The sequence below is a fragment of the Petaurus breviceps genome, unplaced genomic scaffold (assembly GCF_028583685.1).
Source record: "Petaurus breviceps papuanus isolate PSGF00001 unplaced genomic scaffold, PetGlider_PUasm1.0 90897, whole genome shotgun sequence".
In the NCBI taxonomy this organism is placed as follows: Eukaryota; Metazoa; Chordata; class Mammalia; order Diprotodontia; family Petauridae; genus Petaurus; species Petaurus breviceps.
Window position 1 is genome coordinate 2,925,503 of NW_027187374.1, and position 13,124 is coordinate 2,938,626.

The window sequence follows — 13,124 nt, forward strand, 5'->3', positions numbered from 1 at the left end:
TGTAAGATTTTTAAATACTGCAAGGTCAATTTTTGTAAAGATGATATTCCCAGGTGAAAAACATACTGTTTTCTGTTCCCACTCAGAAATTGCCAGAGATCTATTATATGTAACTTTTGTACAATTTTATATAGCTCTTTAACGTCTCTCTAATTTTCTTAGCCGGATTTGTCTAAGTCTGAAAAATTCTCTACTATTATTATAGCTTTACTATCTATTTTCCCCTGTTACTTGTTTAGCTTTGCCATTCATGTTGGAATGAATAACAGGAATAATATCTTCTAGTATATTCTTTACCATACAGAGATTAGTTTTTCTTAAAAAAAAGATAAAGCAATACTAGGATCTGATTGACTCCTGTTTCTCTGACCTAGCTTCCTGGTCATTAATCTCATCCACATGCTATTGGTGCCTCCCTGACTTGGTGGATTTCTGAAGATGCTGTGAATCTTCTTGTCTTTCACCACATCATGCACTGATGATCAGATGCATTTCCATATGGAGATTGGGGTGTATAAGTAAACAACTTCTTGTTAATGCTAAATGAATTTTCAGTGCCTTATTTCACCCCAATATTGCACTCGAACTAAGAGAATGATGGCTTTAGAGCTGCCTCCAACATATGTTAAGAGTTCATCTTAGTTCACTGTCTATGGTACTTTTCAACTTAATATAATTTCCCTGTTTATCTCTTTTAATTACAACTATTTCTTTCAATTACTTCATTGGAGAGCATGACTGCTAACTTTGATTTTGAAAAAAAAATAGCTAAAGCATAATTTATTTTGTTTCATCACCTTATTTTTTGTTGTTCAGTCATTTTCTCTCAAGTCCCATTCTTCATGACCCCATTTGGGGGTTTCTTGGCAAAGATCCTGGAGTGGTTTTTCATTTCCTTCTCCGAATGAGAGAACTGAGGCAAACTGGGTTGAATGACTTTACTAGGGTCTCACAATTAGCCAGATTTGAATTCGAGAGGATGAGTCTTCCTGACTCCATTCCTGGCACCTTATCACTATGTTACCTCACTGCCCTTATTTTTACTCTGTGTGTATCCTTATGTTTCAAGAGTGTTCATTGGAAGCAATACTGTTGGATGGAAACAGTACTGTTGTATTCTGCTTTTTCATCTGTTACACTCTTCTATATGATAATCAAGTTTACCCTATTCACATCCACAGTTATGATCACTCATTTTTATTTCTTTCCAAACTCTTCTTTTATCCTTTTTCCTGTCTTTATTCCCTACCTCTTCTTTAAAAAGGAAGAGTGTAGAATGAGAGAATTCTCTTTAGTACTAGTGCCCTATGCTTATTGCACATATATATTATACTCCACACCTTCCCTTCTTCTCTTTTCCTCAACTAGACCTCAATCAAAGGTTCTTACACTTTCTTTTTTGAAACTCCTTTATAAATCTATCCTATGAGCTTTGAGTTTGTTCTGTTTCTCAATAATCCCTCCATGAATTTACCTTCTTTTTCATTCTTTACTCTTCCCTTTCCCCTTTTCTTCTTGGAAACTGTCATTACTTTGTTGAGTAAATAAATTTTTACATCAAGATCTTTTATATGTGTACACGTACATATTTGTATGTGTCCTCCCTTAATTTGATCAAATCAGGTGAAAATAAGATTTAAGTGATGCCACTTCCTCTTGACTCTTACATTTTTGTTGCAGTAGTTATGATGAGAGTGCCTCCTCTTACCATGGCAGCTTGGTTGTTCCTCTTCCTTTTTGATGTTAACCATTAAACAAGCAAGGCTATGTCTATCAAATAATCATATATGATCTCCTATTACCAAGTATCTTATATGGACCTACTAAATTTTCTTAAGATGCACATTTATATGTGATTGCAGCATTTTACTATATTTTGCTCTGCTATGTGAAATATATTTTCCCACCATCAACAGATATTTTTAAAAGTGTAGTTTTTGATCCTAAAGACCATAGTCTTCAAATCAATTGTGTAACTTCTGAGATGTGTTCTATTGTTTGCAAAATACTGCCTATTACCTCACATTTTAATCAAATAATATTATTATTATTATTTATAATTATATATAATATATTATATAAAATATATATAATAAAAATTATAATCAATTAATATTACTTCACATTTTAATCAAGGATATCCTCCTTCCTTGAGTAGATAATTGTCATGAAGGTTTTATAAACTGTAGTTCTTAACCAGAGATTCATGAAGAATTCAGGTGGCATTTGTTTTTCTAATAGTTTGGTAACTATTGCCATATAAGGGTGCTTTGCAAAATTCTGATTATTTTCTTTTTTGTACATAAAAATGTTATTCTGAGAAGGTATACATAGGTTTTACCACTTGACTAAGGGGTCTACAACACACACAAAAGGTTAAGGACCCTTATTTTATTTTATTTTTAAAGCAATTGGGGTTAAGTAACTTGCTCAAGGTTACATGGCCAGGTTTTTCTGGGTAGGTGCTAAGTGTCTGAGGCTGGATTCAATCCCCAGGTCATCCCAACACTGTAGCCAGTGCTCTTACTCCCTGTGCTACCTGGCCACCCCAAGGACCCTTATTTTAGAAAGGTGAGAAAGTAGAACTGTAGATCAGTAGTTATTAATGTCTTCTTCATTGCTCCTCTGTACGTAGCTAAACTAAGAGGGCAGATATAATCTGAGAGGAGAAAGCTAAAACTTGGGGTCAGGAAGACTGGAATTCAGATCTGGTCTCAATCTGAACAAATTACTTAACCTCTGCCTGTCTCAGTTTCCTTATCTGTAAAATGGGGATAATAATAGCACTTACAAGTATTGTGAGGATAAAATGAGATAACATTTGTAAAGCACTTTGAAAATCTTAAAGCTTTACAAAAATGCTATTATTATTATACTCTGTTGTCTTTTTTTTTTTTTTTTGCTTTTTGGAGGGCAATTGGGTTTAAGTGACTTGCCCAAGGTCACATGGCTAGTTTTTGTGTTAAGTATCTGAGGTCAAATTTGAACTCAGGTCCTCCTGAATCCAGGGCTGGTGCTCTATTCACTGTGCCACCTAGCCGCCCCAATTCTGTTGTCTCTTGAGGTTGCTAGAATCTCCCAGAGATGATTCTCTGACTGGAATACCATAGAAGAATTTGAAGTAGGTTTTGTATGAGTCCTACCATCTGTAGGACTATTCTCAATAAAAATGAAAATGAAAATTTGGCCAAAAAAAAGTGTATGGTAACAAGAAAGTTGGTAAGTAGCATTTTCATTTCTATTTAAAAGGATTTCATAGGTATAAACCTGTCACTTCCCTAAATAGCAACAAACTTTCCCTGACCATGCATTATTATTATAAAGGTTTTGTTTTTCTTTCTTTTTTCTTTTTCTTTGGGGAAATGGGGAGAAGTTAGAGAAGGAAATCTTTTGATGATTTCTTAAAATTTAAAACACAAAAAATAAAATTAAACAAAACTAAAAACTGTCCCTGGCCACCTGTCTGCTCTATCTATTGTCTTCCCCATTAGAATGAATGCCCCTTGAGGGAAGAGGTTTAGCATTGTGGCTGGCACATAATAAAATGCTTCAAAGTAAAATGGAACATAATAAAACATAATAAATACCTTTTATATTAGCTCCATTAATTTGTTCCCACCTCAACCCTATTTTATTTTCAAGTGTTTATCTCAAGGTTCTTTCCTTAATCACTTTTAATCTTGTTTTTCCTGGATATTAAGTGTATGGAGTTTTCGCTTTCATTTCTCTTTCCTTCCACATGAAATAGTAAAGTTAACTTCTCTACATATGTAAAAATGTACCCCAATATCAAGCCCTACAATAACTGTCATCTTGTGCAAATCACAGCCTCTCTAGGTGTCAGGGTTCTTTTTTGTAAAATTAGGGGGTTATATTGGATGACCACTAAGGTCCCATCTGGGTCTAGTTTTCCACTGTAATAAGAACAAAAATAGATACTAATGACCACATCACTTTTCATCAGTAACAACATTTCACGTCTCATTATTTAATGTTTATAAATAAAGTCTTTACTTGCTTTTGGAATAGATTTGCCAAACTTAAAACAATTCTATTAACATTCAAAGTGTCTAACAATTATAATGCATGACATAAATGAAAATGTCTCTAGTGCTGAAGATATAATGAGTAAAGTGACTTCTGATTTGTTTACCTTCCAGGTGACCCTGATGCTTTGAGATGATATGGGCTCAAGCTGAACTTCCTGAGGCGGACCGTCAGGAGCTGTATGAAAATCCAAAATCCAAAATCAGGTTAGAAATCAGTTTCAAAATCACATGGCATAAAATACCATCTGACACTGACATGCTTGGCACGAAAAAGAAAACAGGGTAGTTGCATACAAAGAATGATATATTTTCCTTTTATTAACAAACAAATGAGAACACCTTATAATTGATATTCATAAATATAAAAGCTCAGCAATTTTAGGAGTCAAACAAGATTGTTGAATAACCTTTTAGGGTACTCCATTTAGTGACAAATACTAAATGAACTACTTTTTCCTGTGAAGTCTTGTTTAATGCTATGTAATTTTTATGACTATGTGCTGTTCAGAGCCATGTGAAGAAGGAAATTAAAAAAATTTTTTTCAAAAGACTTGTCTCTAAATTGTCTTTAATCTCTCTAGTCTAAAGTCAGTTTTCAATTGATTCTCTCTTGTTAGGGATTAAATCTATATGAGAGGAAGAAATTTTAAAATAAAAAATGAGTGGAAGCATATTATGGAAATATAATTTTGTATGATTTTAAATTTAATTTACAAGAGATCTGCAAGCAAAATTTTTAATCTTGTGTCTCAGCTACCCCTTGCTTAAGTAGAAGGATGTGTCTTACTGGATTCTCCAAAGTCAGAAGAGTATAATCCTAGTACTTCTAGCCTGATGGGGGCAACTAGGTACCAGTTAAGTTTCCAAAATAAGCATTCTAGCAAGGTGGGAGAGGGTTAAGTAGCTTGTCAAGGAGGTTCAGGAAGTATTTGCCAAATAAGTATATTAGCCTGTCAAAATATTACAAATGCATTGCTACATTTTTAGGGGGGATAATCTGGGGATTCTTTTATTTGGTGCTTTGTTTTCTGTATTTAAAAGTTCTGGGTGTGGCTAGGTGGCACAGTGAATAGAACACAGGCCCTGGAGTCAGGAGGACCTGAGTTCAAATCTGACCTCAGACACTTAACACTTACTAGCCATGTGACCTTGGGGAAGTCACTTAACCCCAATTGCCCTGCCTTCCCCCTCCAAAAAAGCAAAACCCAGTTCTGTACAGCTTTTAAAAATAGCATTATTTGCAGTGCCATGTTATTCAGGTTCTTTGACCCTTCATGCTTTTCTGGGAGGTCAATGATCCTTCACTTCTTGCTATACATCTTGTCTTTGACATAAACATATTTTGCTTCTAATAGGGTTCATGTTACTTTTTTAAAGTTGCTCCTTTTTCTTCTTCTTCCAGATTGTTCTTCATTTTGGTATGTTAATATTTACAATAAGTTGCTCCTCTCATTTGCTTCTTTGGAGAAACTTTTCACTATGTTTTGGTACAAGTATTTCTATTAATTTAATTATTTTTGCTGGGTTGCCCATGGCTTGTGTCATATTTTTGGACATATGTGGCCAAGGGAATGCATAACTACTGAACTGCAGGACTTCAATGTTATCTCTGAAGGGTGCTCACAACATTGGCTGCAGTGCATGGCAACGATGGACAAATTGTCCTGCTGCTCAGCTTGACAGGTTCCTTCTGGGATAGGGTGCATTGAAGGGATGGTGGTTCAGTCTGGTTCATGAAGGTCACTCTTCAGCTGTATTGGCTCCTCACTAGACTCAGATTCTTCTGGGCAAGAAAGTTTTCTCTGCCACTGAGCAGTGGCTAATGGGTGGAACTAGGTAGCCTATTCTGTTACTGGCAGTTGCTACCAAGCTGTGCTGGACAGGTTGTTAGGTCCCTAGTCTCTTCTCAGGGTAGGAAATCTTTTCAGAATGGGTCAATCCACTGAACTCTTTGGGGTCTTTCTTCAATGTACAGCTCTGATCTTTTCTTCATTTAACTATTAACTTGGTTAGATGGTACTGGATTTTCCTCAGCTTCAGTTACAGTGCTGTATTACCTGTAGTACTACAGAGATAATTCAGCTAAAGCTGTGACTCAGTGTAGGACTGGTTTTTGTTTTTGTTTTTTGCTTTCTTTGTATCCCCAGTGCTCCCAATGCTTAGTACAGGTTCATAAGAGTTGCTCAATAAATTACTGTTGACTTGATTTGATTCATTTGATTCTTGCAACAAACCTGTGAAGTAAGTGATATTATTATCCCTATTTTACAGAGGAGGATATTGAGGTTGAGAGATTCAGAGATTCATATGCAGATGAAGGAAATGATTGAATAAGCAGAAAGAAATATGAAACAGTTTGCTTAGCCATATTACCTTCCCCTAAAGACCAGATAATATAATGGCAGCTTCATGAGGAAGAAATTCCTTGAGGAAAATTAGTTTCAACAATTCAATTCAATTCAACTAACCCTTGAAAGTGCCTTCTATATTCTAGATTCTGTGCAAGGGTCTGGAAGTACAAAGACAAACATTTAAAAACAAAAAAAGACTCCCTGTCCTGCCTCCTTGAGGAAAAGCAAAATATAAATCATTAAGGAAATAAAAGATGCTTTAAGGAGGGAGAAAGCACTAGTAACTAGAGGAAGTAGGAGTGCCTTCACAGATGAGATACTTGAACTGAAAAGAAGAAAAGAATTGTAAAAGATGGATATGTAGAGGAAGTTCTCTATAGGCATTGGGAAGGAACAGCGAGTGCAAAGGCAGTGAGGTGGGAAATGGAAATTCAGGTTTGGAGAACAGCAAATAAACCAGTTTGGCTGAAGTAGAGAAGTGATGTCAAATACTGGAAATGCAGCCAGCATTCAGGTTAAGTGTTTTAGATATTAATTTGAGTAGACGGTATTTTATATTATAGGAAATCAACAGGCAATTGGCATGTAAAAGGAATTTATTCCTCCAGATCAATTAAATCAGGGGTCCAGTCATTGTTCCCATTTAATATTCTGATCAATTTCTTTTGAATTGTCTGTTTTTATAGAATATAGTTCTGTATAGCAGAGTTTGAATTTCACTCTTTTAGTTTTTCATTTGGGCAACATGATTTTCTTCTCTTTATTTTCAGGATAACTAAAATTTGATTGATACTTTTCAGTAAAGTCTTTTCAGTGGAGTATCTTGTAGCTTTGTTTTTAATTTTATATTTTATTTTCCATTATCTCCATTTCTCCCCTGAGTTTTAGGAATTTTTATTTTGGGTATATTGATTTCTAGATTAAAAAATAATATACTTAAATTCACAAATGCTCACTTTTTCTATTTTATTGGTCCATGCTTTCATATATACGTGTATGTATATAGATACAAATAAACACACAAACACACACATTATGTGAAGGACTGTATTGGATGAATTTGTTAAATTTTGGCATGTCTTACTTTGGTATTTCACATTAGTTGTCACTTATTTCTATAGTTTATTCTTTAACTCATTCATTATTAATTATTAAAGTTCCATTTTGCTTATTTTCCCTGTATTGTATTTTTTATTGCATGATATAAAGTATCTTTTTCATTTCTGCTTTTTTACCTTTATTTGTAATTTCTCTGTAAGGACACATTGATTTTAAAAGACCATTGATGCTTGGATGTGTGTGTATACATATAGATCTATATATATATATGTACATATAGTATAATATACATATTTTGGAAACTATAGTAAGTGTTTCAGAAATAATTTCTCCAATTTTAGTTCTAAAGTCCTAAATTTTTTGTTTGTTTTTCTACTAGATTTAGTTATTTCCAAAAAAATAACCTTAAAGTCTCCTAAACTTCTGTTACTATCTTTTTGTACAATTTAGTTAACCTTTCTTATATGCATTTAACTTTAACCTGGTTTCTTTGTCTCTATTATCTTTTAAGCATGATATATTATTCTGCTTTATCAATTATTATTTTTACTTTGTCTAATAACAATTTTAATGCCAACTACATTGGAATAATTACATAGTAAATTTTATTCCAGTCTCTTATTTTTGTTCCACATATATCTTTGTTTTTTAGATGTCTTTATTTTATATATTATAGTTCTACATAGTTCATTTAAAACATGTAAATATAGTTTTGTTCTGTTTTCACATATATGTACACATATAACATATAGCAATATAATATTTGGTTCTGCTTTCTTATTCATGTTGATATATATTTTTAAATTTTTAGCCTATTGGCATTTAAAATGATAATTGTTGACCTTGTGTTTGCCTCCATTCATTTCTTTTGCATTGATTTTTATCCCATTAATCTTTTATATTAATACTTTGTCCCTCATTAGTTTTTCTTACATTATTTAAAAAAAGTTTTAATTAGCCAAATTCTACATTTTCATCCTCCAATCCCTTCTCTCCAAGAAAAACAAAACTCATTACAGACACGTACAGTCAACCAAACAAATTTCTACATTGAACATGTTTTAAAAAGGTTATTATTTATTCTGAGTTTTTAATTTTTCTATTAGGAAGTGAGTGGCATGTCTCATTATTTGTCCTCTGGAATAATGGCTGGCCATTACACAAATAAGTGTTTAGCACAATAATGTTCCATTACATTTACATATTATAATTTTGCCATCCATTCCCCAATTTCCAGGGAATTTGATATATCAAAAAACACTATAAATGCTTTTGTATATCCTTAGAGTTCATTTTGTTTAGGACTAATCTCTCCCTTACTGTACCCTCTTTTTAATTTCCCCTCCCTCCTTTCCCTCTTTCCCTCCTATGTCCTGATTGAGTGTAATGCATTTCTGCCCCTAACTCCGTGTATGTGCTTATGTGGGTGGTCTTTCACTTGACACATTCAGATGAGAGTGAGGTACAAGAATCAGTCATTCTCCCCCATCTTCTTCCTCCTTTTTTATATTGAGGTCTACTCGCACACTCTGATTGTAAGACAATTTTTCCTAATCTTACTTTTCTTTCACTTCCATTCTTCCCCTCTCTGTTTTTTCTTAAGAGCATCAAACCATACTAGAACTCCCCTGAGGCCTTGTCTATTTGAACTTCCTCCCTAATTGGATCTCTGAGTTTGCAGGAGATACATGTATCATCTCTCTAAATTTGAATGTAAGCAGTTTATCTTTATTTAGTTCTTCATTATTGTTAATTCACATTGATTTTTTAATGTTTCTCTTCATTCTTGTTTTTGAACATCAAAATTCCTCTGCAGTTCTGATCTTTTCATCAGGAATGCTTGGAAGCCCTCTATTTCATTAAAGATCTATGTTTCCCCTTGTAGCATTATATTAAGCAGTGGTAGATAACTTATTCTTAGATGTAAGCACATATCCTTTGCCTTTTGGAAGTATTGCAAGTTTCCCACTTTTTCATAGTGGGGGCTGCTAAATCCTGCCATTGCTCCTTAATACTTGAATTCTTTCTTCCTGACTTCTTGTAGTAGTTTTTTTTTTTACTTTGAACTGGAAAGTCTGGTTTTTGGCTTTGATTTTCTTGGGAGTTTTTATTTTTTTTCAAAGGAGGTGGCAAGTGGAAATCTTTTGATTTCTGCTTTGTCCTCTTATTGTAAGAGATATAGGCAATTTTCTTTTAAGATTCCTTGAAATAGGAATCTGTTTTTGTCATATTTAGATAGTCCAATGATTCTTAACTTTTTCTTCTCAATGTGTATTCCAAATTTTTTGCTGTGAGATACTTAAAAAATTCCCCCCTATATTTTACAAGTTTTTTTTAACTTTTTGATATTTTTCTTGCCTCATGGAGTCTTTGGCTTCTAGCCAGACATTCCACTGACTGAAACTCTTCCATCTCCTGTTTTGAGTGTGTCCCCTGAGGGAAGGTGACAAGGGACTGGCCCTAGCATCTTCCATCTGCCACAAAGCAATTTAAACCTCTGCTAGAAGTCTATCATTTCCTACTGAGATACCTGAGGACTGGGCCAACTTCCATGTGTTCCAGCACAAGGGAACTTCCATCCCCTGCTGCCAATTCAATCTCTCAAACATGATGTAGACAACCTCTGGGTCAAAGAGGAGCTTTCTCCCCTTTGAGAGATTTTTTATGTCCTGTTGCAATTTTCCTTGAGAGAAGAGGAAGAGGAAAGTCAGTGGGAATGGGATTTCCTTCTCTTGTTTTGCTGGTTTGACTTTCTTTTGCACCCTTTCCTGCCTTCAGAGGGAAGAGTAGTAGTGAAACAAGTTCTATTGCCACACCATGTGCTCTCCTTCTTAGACTTCACTTGTCTCCAAGCAGATATCTAGTCTCCTTTAGAAAGAGGAGTTGTGTCTTCCACTTAATGATGAACATTCTCACAACAGTCATAACCTATGCATTCCAATAATTATGAACCCTTGTAGGCCAAATTTCAAACTCCATCCCCCATTCTCCAATAACAGATTCTTTTTTTCCCCATTTCCCTAAAACTTGCCATGCCAAAGTTCCAACCAAACATTACCCAAACTTTGATTGTGCCTTTTGGAATGCCTATTCCACAGACAAAAAATGGCTCTTCATACTCAAATTTTTACTTCTCACTCCCCTTCTGTTTGCTAGTACTGAAACTGGGTTCCTCACTGATGACATAGCCATCTTGGCCACCTTTCCAATATTGACTGAACCTTCATTTATTTTCCTTGGTTCCAAGTTCAGGCAAGAGACTTGGAATACTCCTCACTCCCTATTGACACTTCTAGATTCTCCTCCTTACTTTTATCACTCAGTAACCTCTCCTTCTTTGAGGTTCATATTATTCACACCTACCACCCAATTAAAATCCTTGTAGATATCATTTACAGACTTCCAGGTCACTCTTATTTCTTCCTCAGTGGGTTTGGTAAATGGCTCACAATTTTTTTTCTCCTCCCCAACTTCTACTCTTATACTAGGGGACTTCACCATACATACTGACTTTCCCATCAAACAGCCTGACCACTCAGTTCCTTTACCCCAACCTGAGTTGTAAAGATGATCAAAGCCTTGATCTTGCCATTATCTCTTCCATGTTCAAGAACTCTGAAATCTCCTTATTTGATCAAAATTTATTGGTTTTTTTTTGCTCTCCCTTGGCCTTCCCTTATCAAACCTTGTTTACCACCATTCCAACTTTACTACCCTCTGATTCACAGTAATACTAATCTCTGGTAAGCATCAATATCAAAATGGAATATTAATTAAGACATAATGTCATTTTTTACCCTTCAGCTAAATTTTCAAGCCTAGGACACTTTTCACAGTGAACCATGTACTGAAACCTCTATTTATAGATGACAGGTAAAGATGGCAAATAATAAAATTACCATGCTCTTGGTGACTAAAAAAATCAAACCCCAAATCATACCGGGATCCTTTTTCTAATTCTGAGCCTTCATTCTTTGACCATCTACATGGGGAAAAAAAGCATTTCCCATAAGATTCCACCTATATTATTGATCTTTTACCCTCACAGGGCAACTTTATAATGAAAATTATGAAAGGGTCAGCCATACCCTTACTAGGTCACTAAACATTAGAAAAATGTAATATTTTAGGTGCAGGTGAAATTGGTGAAGCAAGTCATTTAATGTAAGGCTAATCACAGATTGCAGTAAGGAATGTTGAAAATCCATTACGCATTATCTCTGCTTGTAAGAATAAAATTATTCCAAACTGGGAAGAATAATCGGAAAGGGAGGTTGATGAGTCTCATTTTTTTTTTTACCTTTGACAATTTGCATGAAGTGAGATGAAACTTCAGAACTATTTCAATTTTTCACTTCTCTTACTGTTGGTTCTTTATTGTTTTCATTTTGTGAATTCATTTTTAAATTTCTGAACTCGCAGTTTCCAAGGCACACACCTCATTGTGCCATTGTACCATTCCTCACTGTCTTCTTTCTCATAAGCCATGCATTTTAACCGTCCCTGCCCCAAGTCCCATTCCTGATCTATTTAACCTTTTACACCATGCTCTTGGGAATGCCTGCACCACAATGAACAAACATAATTTTTTTTTTTAAAACTTTTCCTTTCTCAGTCCTTTCATCTTCTATCACTCACTGAGACCTAGCTCTCTCCTGAGAAATTGACTCAGGTATATTTTTCCAGTATGGATTATACTTTCACTCATGGCCCTGACTTACTGATCTTGGTGGAGGAATTGGAATACTCCTTTTTTCCTATTGTGATTTCCAGACTCTCCCTTATCATTAAGCAACAACTTTTCCCTAGAGGTTCATGCTATTCAAATTTATCACCCAATCCAGAGCCCATTGGCTATGATATATACACCCCCAGGACATCTTATTTCCTCCCTTAATTACTTCAATACCTGGCCTGGAGTCTTTCTCTCTATACTAACTCCTGCCCTCATACTTCAACATACAGATTCATGCTTTCTTAAATTCCCTAACATTTCCCAGTACCTTAATCTAGTCAATTCCTATAACCTACTTCTTCATTCCATATGAGCTACACAGAGATGGCCATACCTTTGATCTTACCGTCACCAAGTTTTCCACTACCATATCTGTGAACTCCAGAATTCTTTTATCTGATTATAATCTTTTCCCACCACAATGCTGCACTAATTGCATTACAAATTTAGGGTACATAATTCTCACCTGCGTCTTTATTGAGGCAAGACAATCTTTTATGCCTTTCTAATTTATTTACTCTTCCATTAAGTATAGTGGTTATTCCAAATTTTTCATCCCTTTTCAAGCTTCACATAACACTCCTTCCCACCAAAGGGAATCTTCTTACCTTACACTTCAAATACACACACACACACACATACATACATACACACACACAAACACACACAGATGCAAAGTTGAAATAATTTACTGAGAGCTACATTTTTTCCTTTCTTTCTTATTTCATATCACTCAAATGTGTTACCCCACTGTAGGTGGCCTTTCTCTTTCCTTCTCCAAAATAGACCCAATTTTCCTTTCATATTTTTCTGTCTCTGTCTTTCTCTGTCTCTCACTGTCTCAGTTGTTTACTCTCTAATCTTAAGTCCCTCTTTATCTACTACCATCTTCCTTGCCTAAAAATATGCCTATTTCTTCTTATTCCTTAA

At 34.8% G+C, this 13,124-nt stretch overlaps 1 protein-coding gene across 1 annotated transcript in view; it reads right to left on the bottom strand.

Annotated features, from left to right (window-relative positions):
• DSCAM (DS cell adhesion molecule) overlaps positions 1-13,124 on the bottom strand; it is an 870,593-nt gene that overhangs the window by 166,900 nt on the left and 690,569 nt on the right. The window contains exon 16 of the mRNA XM_069074855.1: positions 4,154-4,224. Coding sequence (XP_068930956.1) covers positions 4,154-4,224 — 71 coding nt within the window. The remainder of the gene's footprint in view (positions 1-4,153; positions 4,225-13,124) is intronic.